The 20428-nt window shown below is 44.3% G+C and overlaps 1 protein-coding gene across 7 annotated transcripts in view; it reads right to left on the minus strand.

Moving 5' to 3' along the window:
• Nucleotides 1-20428, minus strand: part of DTNB (dystrobrevin beta) — a 173683-nt gene that overhangs the window by 46206 nt on the left and 107049 nt on the right. For 6 of the 7 annotated variants that reach the window (XM_053666871.1, XM_053666872.1, XM_053666870.1 and 3 more), the window contains 2 exons: nucleotides 10031-10108; nucleotides 2086-2175 (listed from right to left, as the gene is read on the minus strand). In XM_053666871.1, coding sequence (XP_053522846.1) covers nucleotides 2086-2175; nucleotides 10031-10108 — 168 coding nt within the window. The remainder of the gene's footprint in view (nucleotides 1-2085; nucleotides 2176-10030; nucleotides 10109-20428) is intronic. The other variant, XM_053666874.1, reaches the window with a different exon arrangement.

A 20428-nucleotide genomic window follows, 5' to 3' on the forward strand; every position in this document is an offset into this window, starting at 1 on the left:
TTAAAGGCATTTGTCTGACACAGGAGAACTACCTTTATCCTTTAAATAAACAACAGAAATTAATATTTCACAATGCAAGTAGATAATATTATGGAGGGACCGGCAGCCTAAGAAGTGGGATCTAACATGGTTAACGTCTGTTTCTCGCCAAGGGCCATCGCGTTCCTCTGTGCAGGAAAGCTCCTTCTCCAGCACATTCCAGCTCCCGGGCAAGGTCAACCCTGCTTGTCATTCACACCCAAGTGTGGCCAACGTGGTTGTTCCAACTGACTCTGCTTTCCAACCAGAAACTAGAACTTTATGTTGATGAGAGGTTTTAAGGTCAATGAAAATTATAAGGAAAATTAGAAAGGTCCCCTATTCTTCTTCTTGAACTGAATTCATTTGTAGAATTAGCCGTGAAATGTCTGATTTCTTCGAGGAAGTATGAAGTTCAGGTCCTTACAGTGTGGATCCGGAAGAGATGTAGTACTCACCACATCTTCACGTTCTCCCAGGGTCCCTGGCCACCGATTCTCGAGCGGGGAGTCTTATCCCTGGGACAAAGACGCGAGGACCTGGGCTAAACCTACCATAAATCTTCTTGGGCTGACAGATCAGGTGGCAGTTGCTGTCCAACATCCAGCTGCCACTTTCCCCGTGGAAACTTTTACACACCCAGACAATGGCCCTGACTGGTTTTAAGTGAGCTGTCCTGCCAGGGGTGAGGATGAGACCGCTCTGCTCCTACAGGCCGAGGGGCAGGGGCACAGTGCCCAGAAATCATGTCTGCTGGCTGAGAGGACACTCTCTGTGACCTGATGCACAACTATCAGCCAGGCCCTGACTTCCCTCCTGTGGGGCAAACACACTTGGGAAGTAGGAGAACCCTACAGTTCTCCTAAGAACCCCGAGGCTCTACAGATAGGTAAATAAACTTCTAAAAATATCAATGCTATTTAGTCATACTAGGGAAACTGTGGGAAATGATATGAAGTATAATATTAACAGAGTCCTTTTTAAATATATGCATTTCTCATGGACTATTAATTTATCTGTTGTCATGGGGAATAAGAGTTACCTTCTCATGGGACCATGGTATGCTATGGGCAAAAGGAAGATCAAAATTTAAGGCTCCAGCCTCCCTTATGTATTTAGTTTATGAATTATGGGGTCCCCCCAACACTAAGAATCTCACATTGTTGGGTACAGTGACTGCCACGCAGAGCAGCTGGGATGGCCTTGGGTGCCTCCCACTTCACCTGCATTCTCCATGCAGAGCACTGGTGGGCGTGGCCACGGCGCAGGCAGGTGGCTGGGTCAGCCTGAATGTGCCAGCATTTGGTTTGGTATGAGCTCTGTTACAGGGTTACCTTTGCTGTGGTTAGTGGTCATCAAACAATTTTCCATCCTACCCCACTGAAGGGTCGGTCACATTCCCATATTAAGAATGAGTCACGGTCACAGTCTTCGGGGAGAGGGGCAGTGGGGCTAGTACAGTCCATATAATCATTACAGTATGAGGAGGCCTGCGTCATTGGGAACAGTCCATAAGGCGTCGGACAACGATCCAATACCAATGTTGAAAAGCACTGGTTTAAATGACCAACAATGACGGACTTGGGGGAAGAGGTGGCGGTGTGACATGGGAATCTGTGACAAGGTGGTAGCACTGACAATTAGACAAAGTGGGATGTGCGTGGGCTGACTGACCTAAGCTTTGAGTATTAACAGAAAGATTTCATTATTTAGGTCAGAATGAACAGTAAAAGGCTCATCGAATGCTCCTGTGGAGGTACATCTTCAGGACCGCCTATCTCTCCAAGGTCTAGATATTCTTTAAGTATAATCTGAAGGAAGTGAGCTCTGCTTCACGGCAGAATTTTGACTGTATGTTTAGGTAAGTGCCTGGGCTTGGCAAGGCTCCTTCTCCTTCAGAAGTTAATGCGTCAGCAGTAACACAAACGCTGCCAAACGTAGCTGGGAGCTTCTCAAGCAAAACCCCACGTGCAGAGCTTTTTCCAGCTGGCAACCCTGGGCGACGCAGCTCTCCCACCCTCTGCTCGGCCCCGGGTTCCCCGCCCCCGCTGCCGCCCTCCCACTGACCGTGCACAGTGCTGCAGACGGGCCACATAGGAGGCTATCAGCGCATGCTCATCGGCCAGGTGACTGGGTATATCCTGGCTACACTGTAACCTGGGAACAACGGAGGCAAGGACAGCAAGCATGACACAAACACAGAGCGAGAAATGAACATGAGTTAAAAATGGGCAAACTTCAAAGACATACAGAAAAAATAAATCATAAGACAAATTAAAAAAAACCCCACAATGCATAACGGAATGTGTTGTTAGACCACAGGGAATGTGTCTCATGAATCCTTTGACAAAAGCAGTCCCTTAGCAGATGGATTTGGCCACCTGACACCACAACCCTTGAGAAAAGAAAGCACAAAGGGGTCACCAAGGAGCCTTGCCCTGCAGTCCTTTCCAGGTTCTGGGCTCTGTGACGGATGTACCTTTAAGGCAATGCCGGCTGGCACAGGAACAGGCAAAGTGGGTCTACTTAACACCACGAAGTGGGCCCCTCGTGCTTTCATCACTTTCGTCTGCGTGTAAGAGTTGTCAGTGCTGCCTCATGGTAGCAGCTAAACCTCTTCACTTCCGTAAGGATACTGCCTTTAGCATCGTTCTGTTTTCTCCCACACGTCGGGTACTTAAACCAAACTCGTTAGAGCTGTTTCTCATTGTGAGACGCACTTCACACATTCCAAGCGAGGCGCTCTCTTCTAGATCGACGGAAGGTCCTCGAGCGCACTATTTTTTTAAAAATAAATGCTTTTTATGCTAAAATGTGCACAAAATAGAGAGTAATCCAATGACTACCCTTCATGTACCCATCACCAAACATCAACAAAAATCAACGCTTTCCTACTTGTTTACTCTAGCTTTTCTTTTCCTAACGGTTTGTGCAGGAAAAGTGGTTATAGCAAATCCCAGACAACTTAGTATTTGCCTCAGAAATACTTAATTTAAATAACCTCAACGCCATTATGACACCTAAAAAATTAACAAAAATATTTAAACTCAGTCCATCTGAAAATTTCACCAGTCTTTTAAAAATATACTTTTACAGTTAACATCAAGATCCGAACAAGGTCCACAGATCTTGCAATTGGCTGATTTTCTGTTTTCAATCTGTAACAGTTTCTCCTTTTCCATTTCTGTCATTTGTCTGTGAAAAGAGGCTGTCTTTAGCATACCCTATATTCTGTATTTAACTGGCTATTTCCTGTGGTGTCATTTAATTTGTCTCTCTACCCTCTGTGATTAGATATGAATGCCTAATTAAAGTTTTTGCTTTTTTGTTTGTTTTGGGAGGGGGGAAGCGGCTAGAATCCACCATAGGCAGTGTGGTGGACTTATAAATCAAATAGGAGGCACATAATGGAATGTGAATGTTGACCAGTGGGTTCAGATGTTACTGGTTACCTCTCTTCGTTATGAAGTCCCCCATCAACTTCATACCTGATGGTTTCTGCATTTACTGATGCTCTTGACTACATTCATCGTTTCATTAGCAGTTGCAAAGTGTTAATTTTCTCCATTTATAACTTTCCTCTATTTGTTTGTTTTGAAATAGTGCTCACTTGGAAAAGGTAAAACAAATGGTTGACGTGTCTAATTACTTAACAAAATTCAGGACAATGAGTGAGTTGGTACCCTAGCAAACTCCAATGGTTACCAAGGGCTATTCTGTTTTAGTATCATATGAACTCATAGATCTGAAGGTATCTGATGTGCTTCGATCAGTTACAATCACCTTTTTTGTTGCTCAGACTGTTCTATCTTTGGTCAGTGGGAGCCCTGCAGGTAGTAGGTTCCTGTGTTCTTCTGACATATGCAGTAGCTCTTACTAGGCTTCTTGCTTGGGACAATAGGATGTCTAGTCGCATCTTGTGTCTATCCTACCCCACACTTGAAATCCACCATTTCCCAAGGACTTCAGGTTCCCTTTACTGGAAAAGAGTGTTAGAGACCACAGTCAGGGGCCTAGGGTGCTGACTGTTCCTGGGGTTCACTGCTTCTAGACCTTTTCAGAGGATAAAGCTAGGAAATTTATATATTTTATAAAGTAAAATTCTCAGTACTTTCAGATGCCATTCCATTTTCTCCTAGCTTGCATTATTTTTAATGAGAAGTCATTGAAAAATCTTGTATTTGTTCCCCTGTAAGTAACATCATTTTTTGTCCAGCTGCTTTGAATATTTTCTCTTGATCACTGGATTTTTAGCAATTTGATTGTGATGTGTCTTGGTATAGTTTTCTCTAATTATCCTGCTTACAGTTTGTTGAGCTTCTTGTATATGTGTGTTTATAATCTTCATTTATTTGGAAAAAAAATATTTTCTTAACTATTTTTTTCTCCCCCTCCTCTGTTAGGCTGCTTGACATTGTTCTACAAGTAACTGACAACACTGTTTGTTTTCCAACTTTTTCCTTCTCTGTGGGTCATTTGTTTCCTTCATTTTGGGTCATTTGTCTTCAAGTTCAGTGGACTTTTCTCCCACATTCTGGTCTAGTAGGTCCATCCTTTGAATTTTTCATATAAGGTATTATTATCCTTTTCAACTCCAGAAGTTGTTTTTTAATTTAAAAAATTTAAGTAGAAAGTTAGAATTACATTTATACTTAGTTCTATTTTATTTCTTCCATTTTTCTCTTTAATATGTTCATATTTTCCATTATATTCTTTGGTATTCATCATGGCTGTTTTAAAGTCTCTATCTGCTAATTACCTAGTGGCTGTTATTTCTGGCCCTTTTTATATTAACTGATCTTCTCCTGGTTATAGACCATACTTTCCTGCTTCTTCCTACGCCTTCTAATTTTTTACTGGATGATGGAAATTGTGACTATTATGTTGTTGAATGTATAGATTAAAATTTTAAAAATTTTTTGAATGTCTGGATTCTGATGTCTTCCTCCAAAGAATCTGTTAGTTAATTTACTTGTGGACAGCTGGATCCTTATGAGGCTTGGATTTAAGTTTCATCAGTGCAGATCCAGGGTAACCTTTATCTAGGACTATTTTTGTCCTGCTTCTAGGACTCTCTGGGTCTTTACTGAATGCCTCAAGCATTCAATGACATCTCTCTACCATGCTGGCTGAAACTCAACCACTGAGTAATCCCAGGTATTTATTGCACTTTTAGATTCCTCAGGGGCTGTAATTTCCCAGGTAGTTGTTCTTTGCTGGTCTTGTGAAATCTCATTCCATGCAAATATAGCTTAGTTTTCATCCAAAGACTCAAGAGTCCTCTATGCAGATTTATGGAGCTCTTTCTCTGCACACTTCCTACACTCCGGTAATCTGCTCCATAAACTCCTGCCTCCCCACACTCCAACCTCTGTCTCCTAATTCTCAGCAAGACTGCCTTGCTCTACTTACACCCCACGCTGGAGCTGGGCAAATGCCTCTCAGCAGAAAGCCTGGACAATCAGAGCAATCTCCTCATTTGTTTCTCATCCCTCAGAGATCAGTCCTGCCTTATTTACCTTCTGATTTCTGAAAACAGTTGTTATATTCAGACTGGTCTGCTAGCAGTTTATAGTGGAAGAGTTAACCTGATGCCAGTTACTTCATCAGGACCAGAGTGAAAGTTCTCTTTATAGTAGCTCATTCTTATCATACTTTTGTAAAGTACTGATCCACTTCAAACTAGAAATTAAAGCAAAACTGCTTAAGGCAGGCATTGAGAAGTAGTGCTGTATAACCCGTTAGGCAGGCCACTGTAAGGGTTTTAGTTTTTACTCTAAGGTGCAGTGTTACTGGAGGACTTTGAGCAGAGGTGAGCTATGATGCAGCTTATATTGTAAAAGGCTAATTTGAAGATAAAGTGCCAGACAGCAGGGGAAGAAGCAGCTAGTAGGAAGACTGCTGCATCATTCCAGATGAGAGACAAAAGCAGTTAGGAAAATAGTAGTAGCAGAAGTGGTAAGAAAGAGCAAGATCTTGAACATATTTTGATGGTATTTTTGGATGAAGCTAATCTAATAATCTGAAAGATTAGATGGGACAAGGATCAAAGATTCTGACTAAGCAACTAGAACTGCTATTAACTGAGGCAGGGGAAGACCTGGGAGAAGTAGGTTCGGCGGGGAAAGATACAGTACTCGGCCTGAAACATGCTAATTGTGAGATATGTATGAAATAGCCAAGTGAAAATACTGACTAGGAGAAGCGCATACGGGAAAAGGTCGGGGCCAGAAAAATAAGTTTGGAAGTCGCCAGTATGTAGACAGTGTTAAAGCTGTGGGTCTAGATGGGATGCCCTGCCGTGAGCGAGTGCAGACAAAAGTGAGAAGTGGTCCCTCCGGTACACTAATGTGTAGAGTTCAAAGAAGTATGAAAAAGCCAGCAAAGGAAGCCGAGAAGGGGTAAGAGGAAAACCAGAAGGGCACACTACCTGGGGGCGAGGGCAGACAGTGTTTCAAGTAGAAGAAAGTGATCCTCTACATCAACTGCCGCTGATAGATCAAGCAAGATAAGCCCTGAGCCTTCCCCACCGGATTCACACTGAGGAAGTCACCGGTCTCCTGGACAGAAACGGCTTTGGCAGAGTAGTGGGAAGTGGAGGCCTGACCAGGGGACGGCAGAACAGAGACGGGGCGAGCACGACAGAAGCAGCAATCCACTGAGCTCTGCCAGCTTCATGTGAGGACTGCTATTCAGAACCGGTGTTGTCTGCCAGGTAATTAGGGGTCTGAGCCAAGAGGAAAAGCATTATCCCTGCAGCCTATGGTAGCTGAAGAAATTAAGTGTCCACGTATTTCCTACTCACATTCAAAACTGTACCCAATCTCCAGATTTACTTTTTGAATTTAAACTTTCCCTTTTTGACAAAATCTGTATGTTACTGTATATGTAAATTATAAATATACAGGAGCTTGTTTTTGTTTGTATCAACCTGAGTTAGAACTGCTGGTGGGTTTACCTTAAATGCATGAATGGAAACGGACTTTAATCCCAACCCAGGAGCAGTTAAAAGCTGGAGGTCTGCCCAGGCTATAGGATGGACTCTGGACCCCAGCCGGCAGCGAGGACCCTGCCGTTCCATATGAGTCATGTGTTAATTTTCAATTACTCTGCTTTCTTGTCTTTCAAAAAAATACTGGAGGGAAAAAAGAATCCCTGTGTTGCCATGGAGAAATTCTCACGAATCCACACGACCTAGTTGTTCCATGACCATGCTGAAACCTTCGTTACTGGGCTTTTCAACCAAATTCTGGTTTTCTTATTTCACAGGAAGGATGAGAATCAGTGGCGTAACTCCAGAAATGGACAGCTTCTGGCTCAGCTGATTCCACTTCGCCTCCTTTCTTGGTTTCCCCAAGATCTCCCCTGTTCTCAGTCTAAAAACAGCAGCTTGTGGCTTTTGTCACTTCACTGAGGTCTGCCCATAACAAGATAAACTATTCACCTGGCACCCAAGCAGAAAGCCTTTTTAATACTATTACGTCTCCTAATTTGGTCAAAAATAATATTTTTACAGTGAGATCTTCTGGCCTTTAAAAACTGCTTTTCCTTCTTGTGAAGCTGGTGTTAAAGTAACATAAAAAAAATCCAACGGATAACATTCTGCCTTTTCTGAAGATTCCTCGCAATCAGTGACTATTCAGAGTTAGTGGCCTCCCTGGCCCTCACCTGGACGAACAGACGTCATCTAGCTGTCTGGGGCCCCGTGCTGCCTGCGGGCGGTAGAGGACACTCCTGGGAAAGGCCTGATGCATTCGCACTTGTACACAGAGGGCTGTGCTACGCGGAGAAGGCAAACTCTGGAAATGTCAGTGTGTATGGGAAGTGTGTGCGGGCTTGTTCGTGTGGGCCTTGTGCATACTTTCGTACACATTTGTGTGCTGAGTAGCAAAACAGTGGTCTGCCCACAATCTGCATTATTTTTCTTTCCCAGGATCGCTCTCTTCTGTTCTTAGCGGTAAACTCATCGCACACATACCAGGATGGGCACTCGCACGATCCTTGGAGCTTTCTCATCCATGGGAGAAGCACGGCATCTCGAGTGACAGGCGCTGCATGTGTGTCTGAGGCGTCGGCAGTACTGAGAAGTAGCTGTCCCCGCAGTACAAGGGAAGGAGGACTGAGGAAGCCAGCGACGCAGGGCATCCTGGGGCAGTTCGGCTGCCCCTGTGACCCATGGGCCCTTCTCCCCTTCCCGTTCTGCTCTGCCTTTGTGGGTTTGTGCCTTCTCCCACTTCTTTACTTGCGTGAGAACACATAACATGAGAACTATCCCCTTACATTTCTAAGGGTACAGTATAGTAGTGTTAATTATAATGTTTTCATCTTGCTTAACTGGGTTTGTGCTTTTTAAAGTTAAATTTTAATACCTGAAGTTAAGAGTTGATACAAATACACCAACCAAATGCCCAAAGCAAAAAGTTTTATACTGAAGGTTTTTGTTATTGCCATAGTTACATGAAATGTCCACAGACTTCCTGTCATCTTTTTGTTTGACAATCTAAGGGAAAAGAGGTCGGTGTCCCCGACTAAACAGTCAGTCACTGCATGTCTTAAAAATCCTTGCAGCTCAGTGGTCAAAAATCGCCGCTCTCGCATGATGCAGCGGGCAGATGACACGTTACAGAGCTGTACCCGTGAAACCTGAACAGTTTTATTAACCAATGTCATCCCCGATAAAGTCAACTTAGAAAAGAGAAAAATAATTAAATACATATGTTGAGAATGTAAAACAACAGAAGGTCTACGCTCTAGTGCACGGCACTGCTCATTTCGCCCACCAGACGCCACGTGGCCACCCCCCGCCCACAGTGTTTCAACAAGGCGGTGGGCAAGCGCTCTCACCAGGCCAGGGTCTGGAGTCTCCACTGATGTGGTCCCAGTTGGATGTATCTTTAGTAAGTCACCCAGGTGATTGTTTGCATCAGCCAAATTTGGGAAACACGCTCTGGGAGTTTTAGCCGATGGGAACTAAGAGTTGATCTTCGTATTGTACAGTAAGTACTCACGTAGTGTTGTGAGTAGGTTTTTGGAATGGTGGCAAAATGATGGACAGTGAAACCAACTTCACCAGAGGCTAATGGATATAAACAAGACAAGTTCCGAGGGCATCCCACCAGCAATATAATGAAACGACATTGAATGAAGCAATGCCATTTGAGGATCTGCTGTATATTACATATTAAGTCGAAGTATTAGTAACCAGATAATATTTCTGTGGCTGAATCAATCCAAAGCAATCAGTACCTTGTGGCACAAAGTGACTTCCTGCGGGAAGGACCTGGGGAGTGGGTTGAAATGCTTTTGTTGTCATTTCCTTTCTGAGTGATGAGTATGAGAAAGAATTCTTTAATGGCTGTGCCCCTGAGAAAGTTTCTGCATTGCTCTGGTCAGGGAACAGCTTAAATCCAATCAAAAGCGAACCCTGTAATATAGTTCTTTTAAGTTCTGCCCATGAGAATTTTGGAGCAAAGTAAATTAATTAAAGAGAAAGGAGACACACAGTTCTAGTTCCTCGAAGGCCCATAAAGGAAACTACTTGTACAGCTAGGAGAGGGACCTGTGCCTTTCAGCTTCAATGTTTGTGAATCATCTACAGAACGACCCAGGAGAACGTGAAGAGTTACTTTACATAGTCTCATCAGGACACAGGATCCACCTTTGACACTCAAAGAACCCCAGTGAAAGAGTGTTGAAATTCATGATTATCAAAATGTTTTTAATGTTCAAAAAAGATCTCAAACATGCCTCATCTGTTTTGACATTGTGTTCGCTGCCTGTCACAAATGCGGAGTTTCCACCTCAAGGCACCACTCAAAACAGACTCCTTCAGCGGGTATATTTAGGGGTAAGCAGGAAAATAAATAAGCAAAAAGTAGAAAATAATATTAAAAGAGAGTCAAAGGAGGAGAAAGCAAGCCAGTCCTTTCCGCCCTGTGGAATGCTCTGCTTCCCAGCCAGACGCCTGTCCCCAAATCTGCATGGCAACAGGGGCGCGAGCCATGACACGTACCTCTTGGTAGGAGTGGGCGCTCCGGAGGACATGTGGCTCACCACGGTGTCATTCATGTTGGCCAGAGGGCGAGGAGGACTGAAAAGAAGAAAGACATTTACATTACATTAACAATCACCAACGTGACTAGGGGAAAGCAAATGAAGAATGATAAGGCAAAAGAACCAGCCATCATTCCTGAGAAGCACAGTGGGACCCATGGGGGGAGAGGGCAGGGAAAAACCCAGCGACACTTCCCACCTAAGGTAAGTTCCCCAGGAAGGGCTCCCCCAGCGAAGCCAGATGCGAGTGTTAGGCCGTCACACACAGGCTAATGCGGGACGGAACGCAGGGCCGCACGACATCCGAGCGCCGCCACTTCATTGGCCCTCTGCCTGTTAGTGTTTACGGGTCTCCTGGGAGTGTGGCCTTTGTGCTGCATCATGTAGGTCACCAGGGCACCTGAGACGGCTGGAGCTCGCAGCCGTCCCTCAGACTTAGCTTATATGCTTTTTACCAAAACAATTAAACTGTTAAATACTAAATTCCTTCATTAATCCTTTACTAGACTCTTAATGCCTGGCTGGGGAACAATGAATCACATTTTATACCTATACTCCAGTTACAATGCTTCGTTTTCCAGCCTAATTCAAATTTAAATTTGAAAGTGTTTTTTGATAACTTGTCTTTAACTGCTGGTTTTCTGGACTCAAGGCCTATTTCTCCCTCTTGTGTCTGGAATGAATGAATGAATGAATCCAAACTTACCAAAAGGAATCTATGAGTTGGCCTTTGAGGCAGCGTCAGCCCCACCCTCCCCACCATGATCACGTGACCACTGCCACTTTCTCCTGGGAAATCTCGTACTTCCTCTCCTAAAGGGAACAAGTACTTTCCAGAGAAATCTGTCCATCAAATTCAGGAAAGTAAAGCAGAAGAGTCCTTCTCTCATATTCAGGTGTTCTGAGAACTATCTCCCGGACTCTCCTGGTCTGTAAGAGTTAATTACATAAAATGTTTTGTAGAGGTTACACTTGGCAGGTCTTGGTATATTACAGGACCGAAACCTTCATTGTTTTACAGATTTCGTAGTGCACTCTAATAAAGTCTCAAGGGAAGTTTTTCAGGTAGAGCCAAGGAACCAAGATGAAAGGGTAAGAGGGATGAATGGATCAACCTACCTGTGTACGTCTACACCTGTCTATCTAGGCACTCTGTTTTAAAGCCGACTTCATTTCTGGGTAGCCGACTTCATTTCTTCATTTAATGGAGAGGACCGAAGACAGCAAGTAATTTGCGGGGAACACACTGAGGTCTGCTGGTCGTGAAGCCGCAGCACTGTGCTTGCGGTCACAGAGCCTCCCTTTGCAGGTGGGTCCCAAAGCCAGGCGTTCAGGACTGAGGCCTGCCTTGCCTTTACCGCCAGACCTCAAATCCACATTATTTATCCTACTGCCTGTCTTCCAAACACATCCCCGGTTTTGTCCCTAAACTTGCAAGTCTACTAACACTCCTGGCTTTGTTGAATAATAATCAATTGTTTAAGGCTGATTAATAATGAAAGTGAACATCAACTCAAAAACTGGGTTGATTTTAGTCCTAAATTTACACTTTTGCCAGATGTTCTTTTAAATCAATTGTCCAAACCAGACAAGGAGACAATTCCTATGAAAGAAGCAAATCTAGCCTCACAGCTTTTCGCCCTCGAAGGCCCCACAAACATTCTGGTCCTGGAAATAGCATGGACTTTGCTTCCCTAACACATTATTATTAGCAACCCTCTTCCACAGCAAGATAAGGACACGTTCACACTGCTTTCAAAACTAACACAGGTCACTGCTCTCTGAACCCTGCCATGCTTTACATGGTCCTCATCTGGTAACCCGCCCCCCAAGTCCAGGGCCACCTTGCTACTCTGTCTAGGTTTCCTTGCAAACAAGGTTTTTTGGCCAAAAACTACAGCCATTAGAAATACTAAGTTTCACGGAGCACTGCACTTTGGCTGCAACAGTCTGGTAACAACAGAATCACCAAGAAGACCCTGGAGATGGCCACACAAGGGTCCCTTTGAAGACCTGCCTGACTCCGCCCCACCTGCTTCTCACCTGGCTGATCAGAGGGACCAGCTGTAACACAGAAGGTCTTTCTTTCTGCCCACTGCCAACACGCTGCTGCTTGGCCGTGGCGCGGGTCCAGGGAAGAGTCCCAGGCTGCCCTTTCACTGGGTGTTCACTGCCCCCATCTGCCGTCTCTCCTTTGTGGAGGGCACGGAAAACCTTGTTTTCTCGGGGATGAGAAGACATCCAAGAGGAATATGAGAGCAACTAGAGAACCAGAACTGCCCGTAGGAGGGAAGAAGCTCTGAGGATCGGGCTGAAATTTCTGAGGGGACGGCCTCACTTTTACTAAGAAATGTGAACTTCATGGATGAAACTGTGAGTGCTCAGCCATCACACCACGTGGAAGATGCGAAAGTACAATTTAGTTAATAGCAGAAGACTCAGAAAGGCCCCAGGTACAGCTTCACAGGCCTGATGATGAGGACGTGGCCACGTGCATCACCAAGGGCTGGTACCTTAAGTCCAATGTGACCTGGCTGGACCGGGCAGAGAGGGATGGAACCAGCCACAGTGCCGTGGAGGTCCTGGAGACGCTGACAAACGGCTTCTACAGGGGGTTTTCCATCCTGGAATACCATCAAGTTGGAAATATGTCCGCCACATAACAGAGACAGACATGAACAATCAGCCTTTCAGAGTCATGAGCAAGTATCCGAGGAGAAAGTACCCTCTCTGACCACTACAAGGAGTTTGAATCACATCTGCCCAAGAACCAAATGGTCTTGCCCAGAGCACCTGGTGTTCTTTTGTGGATTACACTCTTTTTCCCCCGGGCACCTCTATGCCAAACAGAAAAAAAAAAAAAAAAAAAAACAACCAGGGGGTAAGAGGACCAGTGTGCTGGCTATTGACTAAAATTATAGGAGCTCCTGGATTTTGTGTATCTTAGGCCTTGTATTAAAGCCTTGTTTCTTTCTTTGGAATCCGGCTTTATAAGATTTGTGTTTCTTTGACCAATGCCTCTCACACTTTAAGTTCTCTGAGTAAACTTTAAAAATCTTCACTGCAAAATGACAGTTAAAAACCTTATGAACCGAAAAATAAACCTAATGCGGTTGCCTAGTGTCTATCAGTACTGAAGAACTGAAGACATTGCTTCAATTTCTTCCTGACACTCTCAGAGGAAAAATGACAAAACATTTAAAAACTCTTATACATGGATCTGTGTGATAAAATTTCCTGATCTGTCGCATTTTGTTTGATCTGATACCACAAAAGTCTCTCATAATCATCTCTAACTCTTGGCAAACATCATGCTCGAATATTATGGTCTAACACACATGTCAAAGCCCCTTTTCCTAATGTTCAAACCGGACAGCAATGTAAGCCATACACTAGTCATAACTGCCCCAAATGTCACACCCCTTCTGAACTTCTAGCAAAGTTTGAGAAGAAAATGGGGAAGTTTGCAGTCCAAGGTGAACGAGGCCTCTGAAAACACACAGGGACAAAGGCAACCAGAGGAGAAACTGCCACGACACGTCCGAACCTCGACGTGAAGGAGCCAAGAGTCGCCACAAAGTCTTCATCCCAGACGCCATCCTAAGCATTCCCCCTACTCCTCAAAATAACTGCATGCGGTAGGTACTCTTCTTATCAACCCCCTTTTACAAATAAGCAGACCGAGGCACAGAGAGGTTAAGTCACTTGTGTGAGGTAACACAGCCGCAGAACCAGGATTTAAACCCGGATGATCTGGCCCCAGATCGTGCCCACGATGACCGTATAGCTGCCATGAAAGGTCCCTCACTGAGCAGAACAGAGAAAGTGGAAGCTGCGCCTGCAGGACTGGAGAGACCAGAGCAAGCAGAACCAGGCCCCGAAGGACTCAGGAACCAAATGCACAGGTACGTCTGAGATCAGGAGGCGAGACAGAAAACAGAGGATCTGCGTAATAAAGAGTCGGACTTTGATTCCTCCCCGTACCGGGTTGAACAGCATTCCTCCCAAATCCACGGGCACCAGCAGCATCGGAATGGGACCCCATCTGGAAAGAGAACTTTCCAGATGTACTGAGTCGATATGCAGTCGTACTGGAGTGTGCAGGCTCTGATTCACTGACTGGTGTCCTTAGAACGAGAGACCCAGGGTCACGCACGGAATAAAGGCAGCAATAGAAGATGAAGGAGGCGAAGACTGAAGTGATGCCACCACAGGCCAAGGAGCACAAAGACGGCTGACAACCACCAGACGCTCAGATGGGGGTGGGGGGAGCAGATTCTCCCTCAGAGCCTCCAGCAGTGGCCGACCCTGCCAGCAGGGTGACCTCAGGCCTTCAGAACTGTGAAACAATGACTTGCTGTTGTTTTAAAGCCAAACAAACGAAAAACAGAAAAGAAGAAGACATAAAGGGCATCTTTAATGTTACCACTAGGCCCACCATTCACTGTGAAAGCCGATGGCTCAGATGTAGTCAGGAGACACAGCACACGCCCCGGCAGGGGGCCCAGCTGGCTGAGTGTGGTCCCACAAATCAAAAGCTTGTGGGTTCGATCCCTGGTTGGGGCACGTATGGGAAGCAGCCAATCAATGTTTCTCTCTCATCAATGCTTCTCTCTCTTTCTCTCTCTAAAATCAACAAACACGTCCTTGGGTGAGAATTTTTTTTAAAAAGGGGGGGATGTAATGCACCAAAAATGACTTCTTAAAAAAAGCCTCCCCAGCTCCGGTAAGGCAGAGAGCGCCGAGAACAATGCTTCCAGGTGTGCAGGCGGCAACTTGCAAAGCAGCAGAATTGACGCAACTCATCAGACCAGTTTGGCTGAGCCTCTAACGTGCAGAACCTACTGAAAACCCGAACGTGTCACCAGGTGTCGGGTGTCTGCACCTCAGCAGAGGAAGATGCCCTCACCCCACAGAGGCAAATACACTGCCAGGGTGTTAAGGAGCCAAATGTAAGTGCTGACACAAATCAGGACAAAAAATATGGATCTACAGGCAGAGAGGATGGTCTAAGCTCAAAAGCCATTGAAAAATGGCAAAGGACAAGACTAACTTGAAATATTAAAATCAGGTAGAAAGAAAACAAAACTGGGGGATTTATTTCAATAAATATGAGAACATAACAATTAACAGTCTTTACACAAATTCATTAAGACAATTATTAAGACTTCAGTTAGATAAATGAGCAAAGTGAAAATAACACCTTTAAAAAAATACAAATAAGCCCTGGCTGGTGTAGCTCAGCGGATTGAGCATTGGACTGCGAACCAAAGGATCACGGTTCGATTCCCAGTCAGGGCACATACCTGGGTTTCAGGTCAGTTCCCAGTAAGGGATGCATGAGAGGCAACCACACATTGATATTTCTCTCCCTCTCTCCTTCCCTTCCCCTCTAAAGATAAATAAATAAAACCTAAAAACAAATACAAATAATAACATTAAAGTGTCTTCATTGTAAAAAAAAAAAAAAAGCAAAGAAATTTGTTAAAATTACAGACCACTTTCCCTTTAAAACATAATTTTTTTAAAGGTAATCCTTGCTCTGGCCAGTGTGGCTCAGTTGGGTGGGTGTTGTCCCACAAAGCAAAAGGTCGCTGGTTTAACTCCTGGTCGGGCACATGCCTGGGTTGCGGGTTCAGTTCCCATTAGGGGCACGTGTGAGAGGCAACTGATTGATGTTTCTCTATCACGTCAGTGTTTCTCTCCCTTTCTTTCTTCCTCCTTCTCTTCTCTCTGAAAATAAAAATCTTTAAAAAAAATGAAAAAAGGTAATCCTTCAGGCTGGGGGGGATTTTCTTTTCTTCTTTTTTAAATCATCACCCAAGGACATACCCATTGATTCCAGAGAGAGAAGAAGGGGGGGGGGGAGAGAACATCTAGAGACAGAGGAAGAGGAAGAAAAGAGAGAGAGAGAGAAAGGGAAACACATCGACTGGTTGCCTTCTGTATGTGCCCCAACCAGGGATTGAACCTACAACTTAGCTACGTGCCCTGAGAGGACATTGACCCTTAGGCCTTTTGGTGTAAAGGATGATGCTCCAACCAACTGAGCCACACTGGCCAGGGGTGGAGGGGATGTTCTGAGACAAGCCACTAACTCGCTCTCAGGAAAGAGTAAAAGTAACAAGTTAAGCAAAAATTTCTAGAAAGCAATCTGGCAATATGTCTATTAAAGATCTTGAAAAATGTTCACTTTGACTCAATAATTCCCTTTCTAGAAATCTATTCCAAGGAGTTAATCAGAAATGCAAAGACGGTCTACACTTTTAAAATTTAGGGAAATAGTTAGAGTAGGACAAATATTGTAGAATCTAAATGTTCAAATATAAGACCGAGGAAAAGTAAACAGCAGCACATCCCCAATTATAGGACATTGTGCTGTCATTAAAAATAATGCTTATGAAGACTTTCTAATTACATGGAAAAGTGCTTAGCTTGTAAGAGGCAAAAAAGAAGGGCAAGAAAACTACGATAGCTAACAATTATTAAAGATTTATATAAGTCTATCAAATATTATCTTTAGAGCTTTAAATACATTCCTTTACCCGAGCAATAACCCTATAAAACAAGATAAAATTACTTATACATACACACAGCATGGTCTCATCTAAACATAATAAAACAAAATGTCTGAAGGAAATATACTGTTAAGAAAAGCAGAATTACGGGTAACTTTTTCCCTGCCTATTTATACTTTTATGTACTTCTCCAATTCTTCTAGTCTGATTTGTCCTGATTTCCAAAGAAAAAAGATGTTTAATGTAAAATTTTTTCTTTTCCAAAGAAAAAAATGTTTAATGTAGATGTTTAATGTAAAGTAGGAAAATGTTAAAACAAAAATATAACCTGTAAGACCACTGAGTCAGCTTTCTGAAGTGAGTCTCCAGTATTTTTGTTGTTATTAACAAAGCAAACTGTAGAGGAAAGTGTTTTACAAACCCAGAGGCAACTCTGAGTGTCACTAGAAGAAACACCTGTTCCATGGTTTGAGTCGGTGCGAAGTTCCACAACCCCCAACATCCCTACATCACCTCCTCCGACAAGAAAGTGAACATGTTGAATCGATCTGCGTTATGTCCATGACCAGACTAAGAAGTCTGTGATTGGTTTATCACTGTATTTGGAGCGCCTGCGTGCGGAGTAGGCTTTCAGGAAATATTTGTTGGTTGTGAGTTTGCCCCATGCAGTTTAATGCTTAGATGTGCGGAGGGTGTAAGAAGTGATCTTTGTTACATCTAGTGTCAGTGAGACTATTCTCAGACAGTGAAATAGTGACAGTATTAGTTGGTATGTGGGGTAGGTGTGTTTACAGTGTCTGCAGCCGTGGCGAAGTCTCACCTATAACTTAGTAATGGAGTCAAGAGTGGCGAGTGTCTAACAGCAGCAGCAGCAATGCTCACAAGGGCTTAACATGCACCACACTCAGTTCGAGTACTTCCGTGGATTTGTCCACTCGAACCTCGTAGCCACCAGTAAGGCAGATGCTGTGATTATCTTTATTCTAACAGATGGAGACACTGAGGCGAGGAGAGAAGTAATCTACAACACCCGAGGTCATGACCAAATCCCGGCGGAAGGAGGATCTGAACTGAGGCAGGTGGCCCTGGGGCCTGCGCTCCGGATCGCTGGTGTGCGGCGAACTACCTGCGGCCCTTCTAGAAAAACTCACTTTAGTTTGTTTAGTCTATAAATTACTACCAATAGCATGATATCAGATCACAGTTCTTGTAAAGCTGTCTCTAGGAAGGGAAAACAACAAAAGCCCCAGAGTATAGTTTTTGTGTGGTTCATTCTTTCCCTGTTACAGCATTAGAACTCTACTATAATAAATGCCTGTCTGAACAATTTGCTTGTGGAAATCCCACTCTCAAACCACCTCTCGGCTGCCCACGGAAAAGTAGGTTAACCTGGGATGACTGGTTCCTTCAAGGCAACTCTCTGATTTATTAGAATGACTTTAAAATCTAATCTTCATTCTAAAGATCTTTTGGACTCCTCATCTCAGCCTGACAAAACATATACTTTCAATGAGTAAATTACCTATTTCATCAGCCAGACTATTGATGAAAGAGAAACTCTGACCCTGGGCGGGCTCGGGACCCACACTGCGGGGATGCCCTGGTCTTGGCTTCTGAGTTGACTTCGATCCAGGGGTGAGCAAGGGCCGGGGAGAGCTCTGGTCAACCAAGAATGTGAAAGTACAACGTTGCTGTTTCAGCAACATTGCTACTTAAAAACTGCGAGTGAATAAAGGGGTACGTGAACAAAGCCAACTCTGACGCCAGAGAGGACAAGCGAGGCCCCGGGCACCTGAGGGCACTGTCCCTCTCCCACAGGCCTCTTCTGCAGAAAGTCGTTCAGACGGGCAGACACTCCTGCCCTGTACTTTCAAAAGCGCTTGCTCATTATCTCGCTCTTTCCCCCAGAATATCTTTTAGCTGCGAGGTTAACGTTACAGTCCTGCAATTCTCTTTAACCTCGACAGCTCTCTGCCAATCAGGCACCTGGGGACTCCTTACCAGATGTCTTGGTCTGTTTATTACTGTTAGTGTGAAAAAAAAAAACAAACCAGTATTTTATTATGCCCCATGCTTTCATTTACTTGATTAGTTTTTGTATTTCCCACAACAGTGCTTCCCATATGGGGTACTTAACTATTTCCGTTAAATGCATTTAATCAGTTATCAAGATTTTTGCAGCCGGCTCTTCTGCCTGCAATCCCGACTCCTGTGTTGCTTCTGAACCATCTTCCCTACTTACTTTGATCACACTTCCCCGTCTCTACGGTCATTCGCAGATTTCACCAGACTTTAAGACAAATTCAAAACCCACGCTGTAGAGACAACTTCATTCTTTTACCTGTCAAACTATTAGATCTCCCACATCTTTCAAACAAGCTGTTCTTTTGCTTCGTCCAAGCCTTGCTTTCCAATCAACTTGGTGCCTACCCTGCCACGTCCTTCTTCATAGATTTGCCAAAGTTACACTCGTTCTCACCGCTCTTATCAGAGAAATGGCTCCAAGCATCTCCATAAACCCCCTCTAATGGCTGCAAGCTCCATTTAGGTAAACGAGGGCCTAACCAGCACACACCCAGACTCCATGGCTCACTGGTGCCTAGCACTGTTAGGGCTTTGAGAAAAACAAAAACAACCTGAAGACCGTCCCTGCCCATAAGAAGTTTTTAATCCAATTAGTCCTTGGAATCATCGGCATCTCGACAGCAGACATTTAAACTTTGGCTTAACATATTACACTTTTTAGGTCAAATCTGATTTAACAATTATCATTTACAACCAAAAATGTATAAAATCCTTCACAACAAAAGCTACAACTTCATTATTTCAAATAATGAGCCAAAGACCAGTGCAATAAAAGAATATGAAAAAGCCCTATGACTCTAACACTTACAGGCACACCTGGTTTTATCATGCTTTGCTTTACTGCCTTTCACAAATACTGCATTTTTTACAAACTGAAGGAAAAAGCCCTCCACCAGCAAAAAGATTACGACTCACTTTACTGTGATGGTAAGTGCAGGGGTCCGGAACCAAACCCACCGATCTCCAAGGTATGCCTTGTGCAAGATTTGCTGTGTACTTTGCATGTACGTCTTTACTCTGGAACGCGGAAGAAGGCCGGGAGGGAAGGGGCAACGCACTGACGCTTGTTGAGTGTGAGCACCGCGTCAGCAGTGACCTCGGTCCCTACACACACCATCTGAATTCTTGCTACTACCCACCACGGCATTCCCATTTTCCAAATAAAGACAGGAAGGTCAAAGAGAGCAATTAACATGCGGAAGGTCACAAAGCTAGGACATGGCAGAACCTGTCCACTTTTACCTGGTTCTAAAGCTACTGAATGGATCAAATCCACAGACTCACCACCCTAACCCAGGCATCTCTGTATTACCCAAATGAACTTTTCAGATTCAAGTTCCCAAGGAAGAACAGATTTTCTAGTCTGAGAAACACTGTTCTACGTTAGAAGCATGAGCTTCAAGTCCAACTTGAAGTAGCTAAGCAAAAAAAAAAGAGGAATTTACTCAGTGTAATTAAATTCACAACTTAGCTTCATGAAGGGTGAGGGTGCAGCTGGCTGCCAGGACCCTGGAATGGCACTAGGACACTGGCTGTGATCTTTGCTGAGGTCTCGTTTTGGGTCAGAGTCTCTGTGGATCCCACAGTTGTGTGTTCATAAACAAGAAACAGCTCCTGCCCACCACGCTGGAGCTTCGCCGCCGGAGGGGAACACCCCTTCCACATTCCAGTGTGAAAAAGTCTCAAGATGATCGGCCTTGAGCCATCTGCCCACTCTGGTGCACGGAGGGCCCCGTACTCTGCCTGGCAATCCT

This window comes from Artibeus jamaicensis, unplaced genomic scaffold (genome assembly GCF_021234435.1).
Source record: "Artibeus jamaicensis isolate MK-2021 breed Jamaican fruit bat unplaced genomic scaffold, CSHL_Jam_final contig_465, whole genome shotgun sequence".
In the NCBI taxonomy this organism is placed as follows: Eukaryota; Metazoa; Chordata; class Mammalia; order Chiroptera; family Phyllostomidae; genus Artibeus; species Artibeus jamaicensis.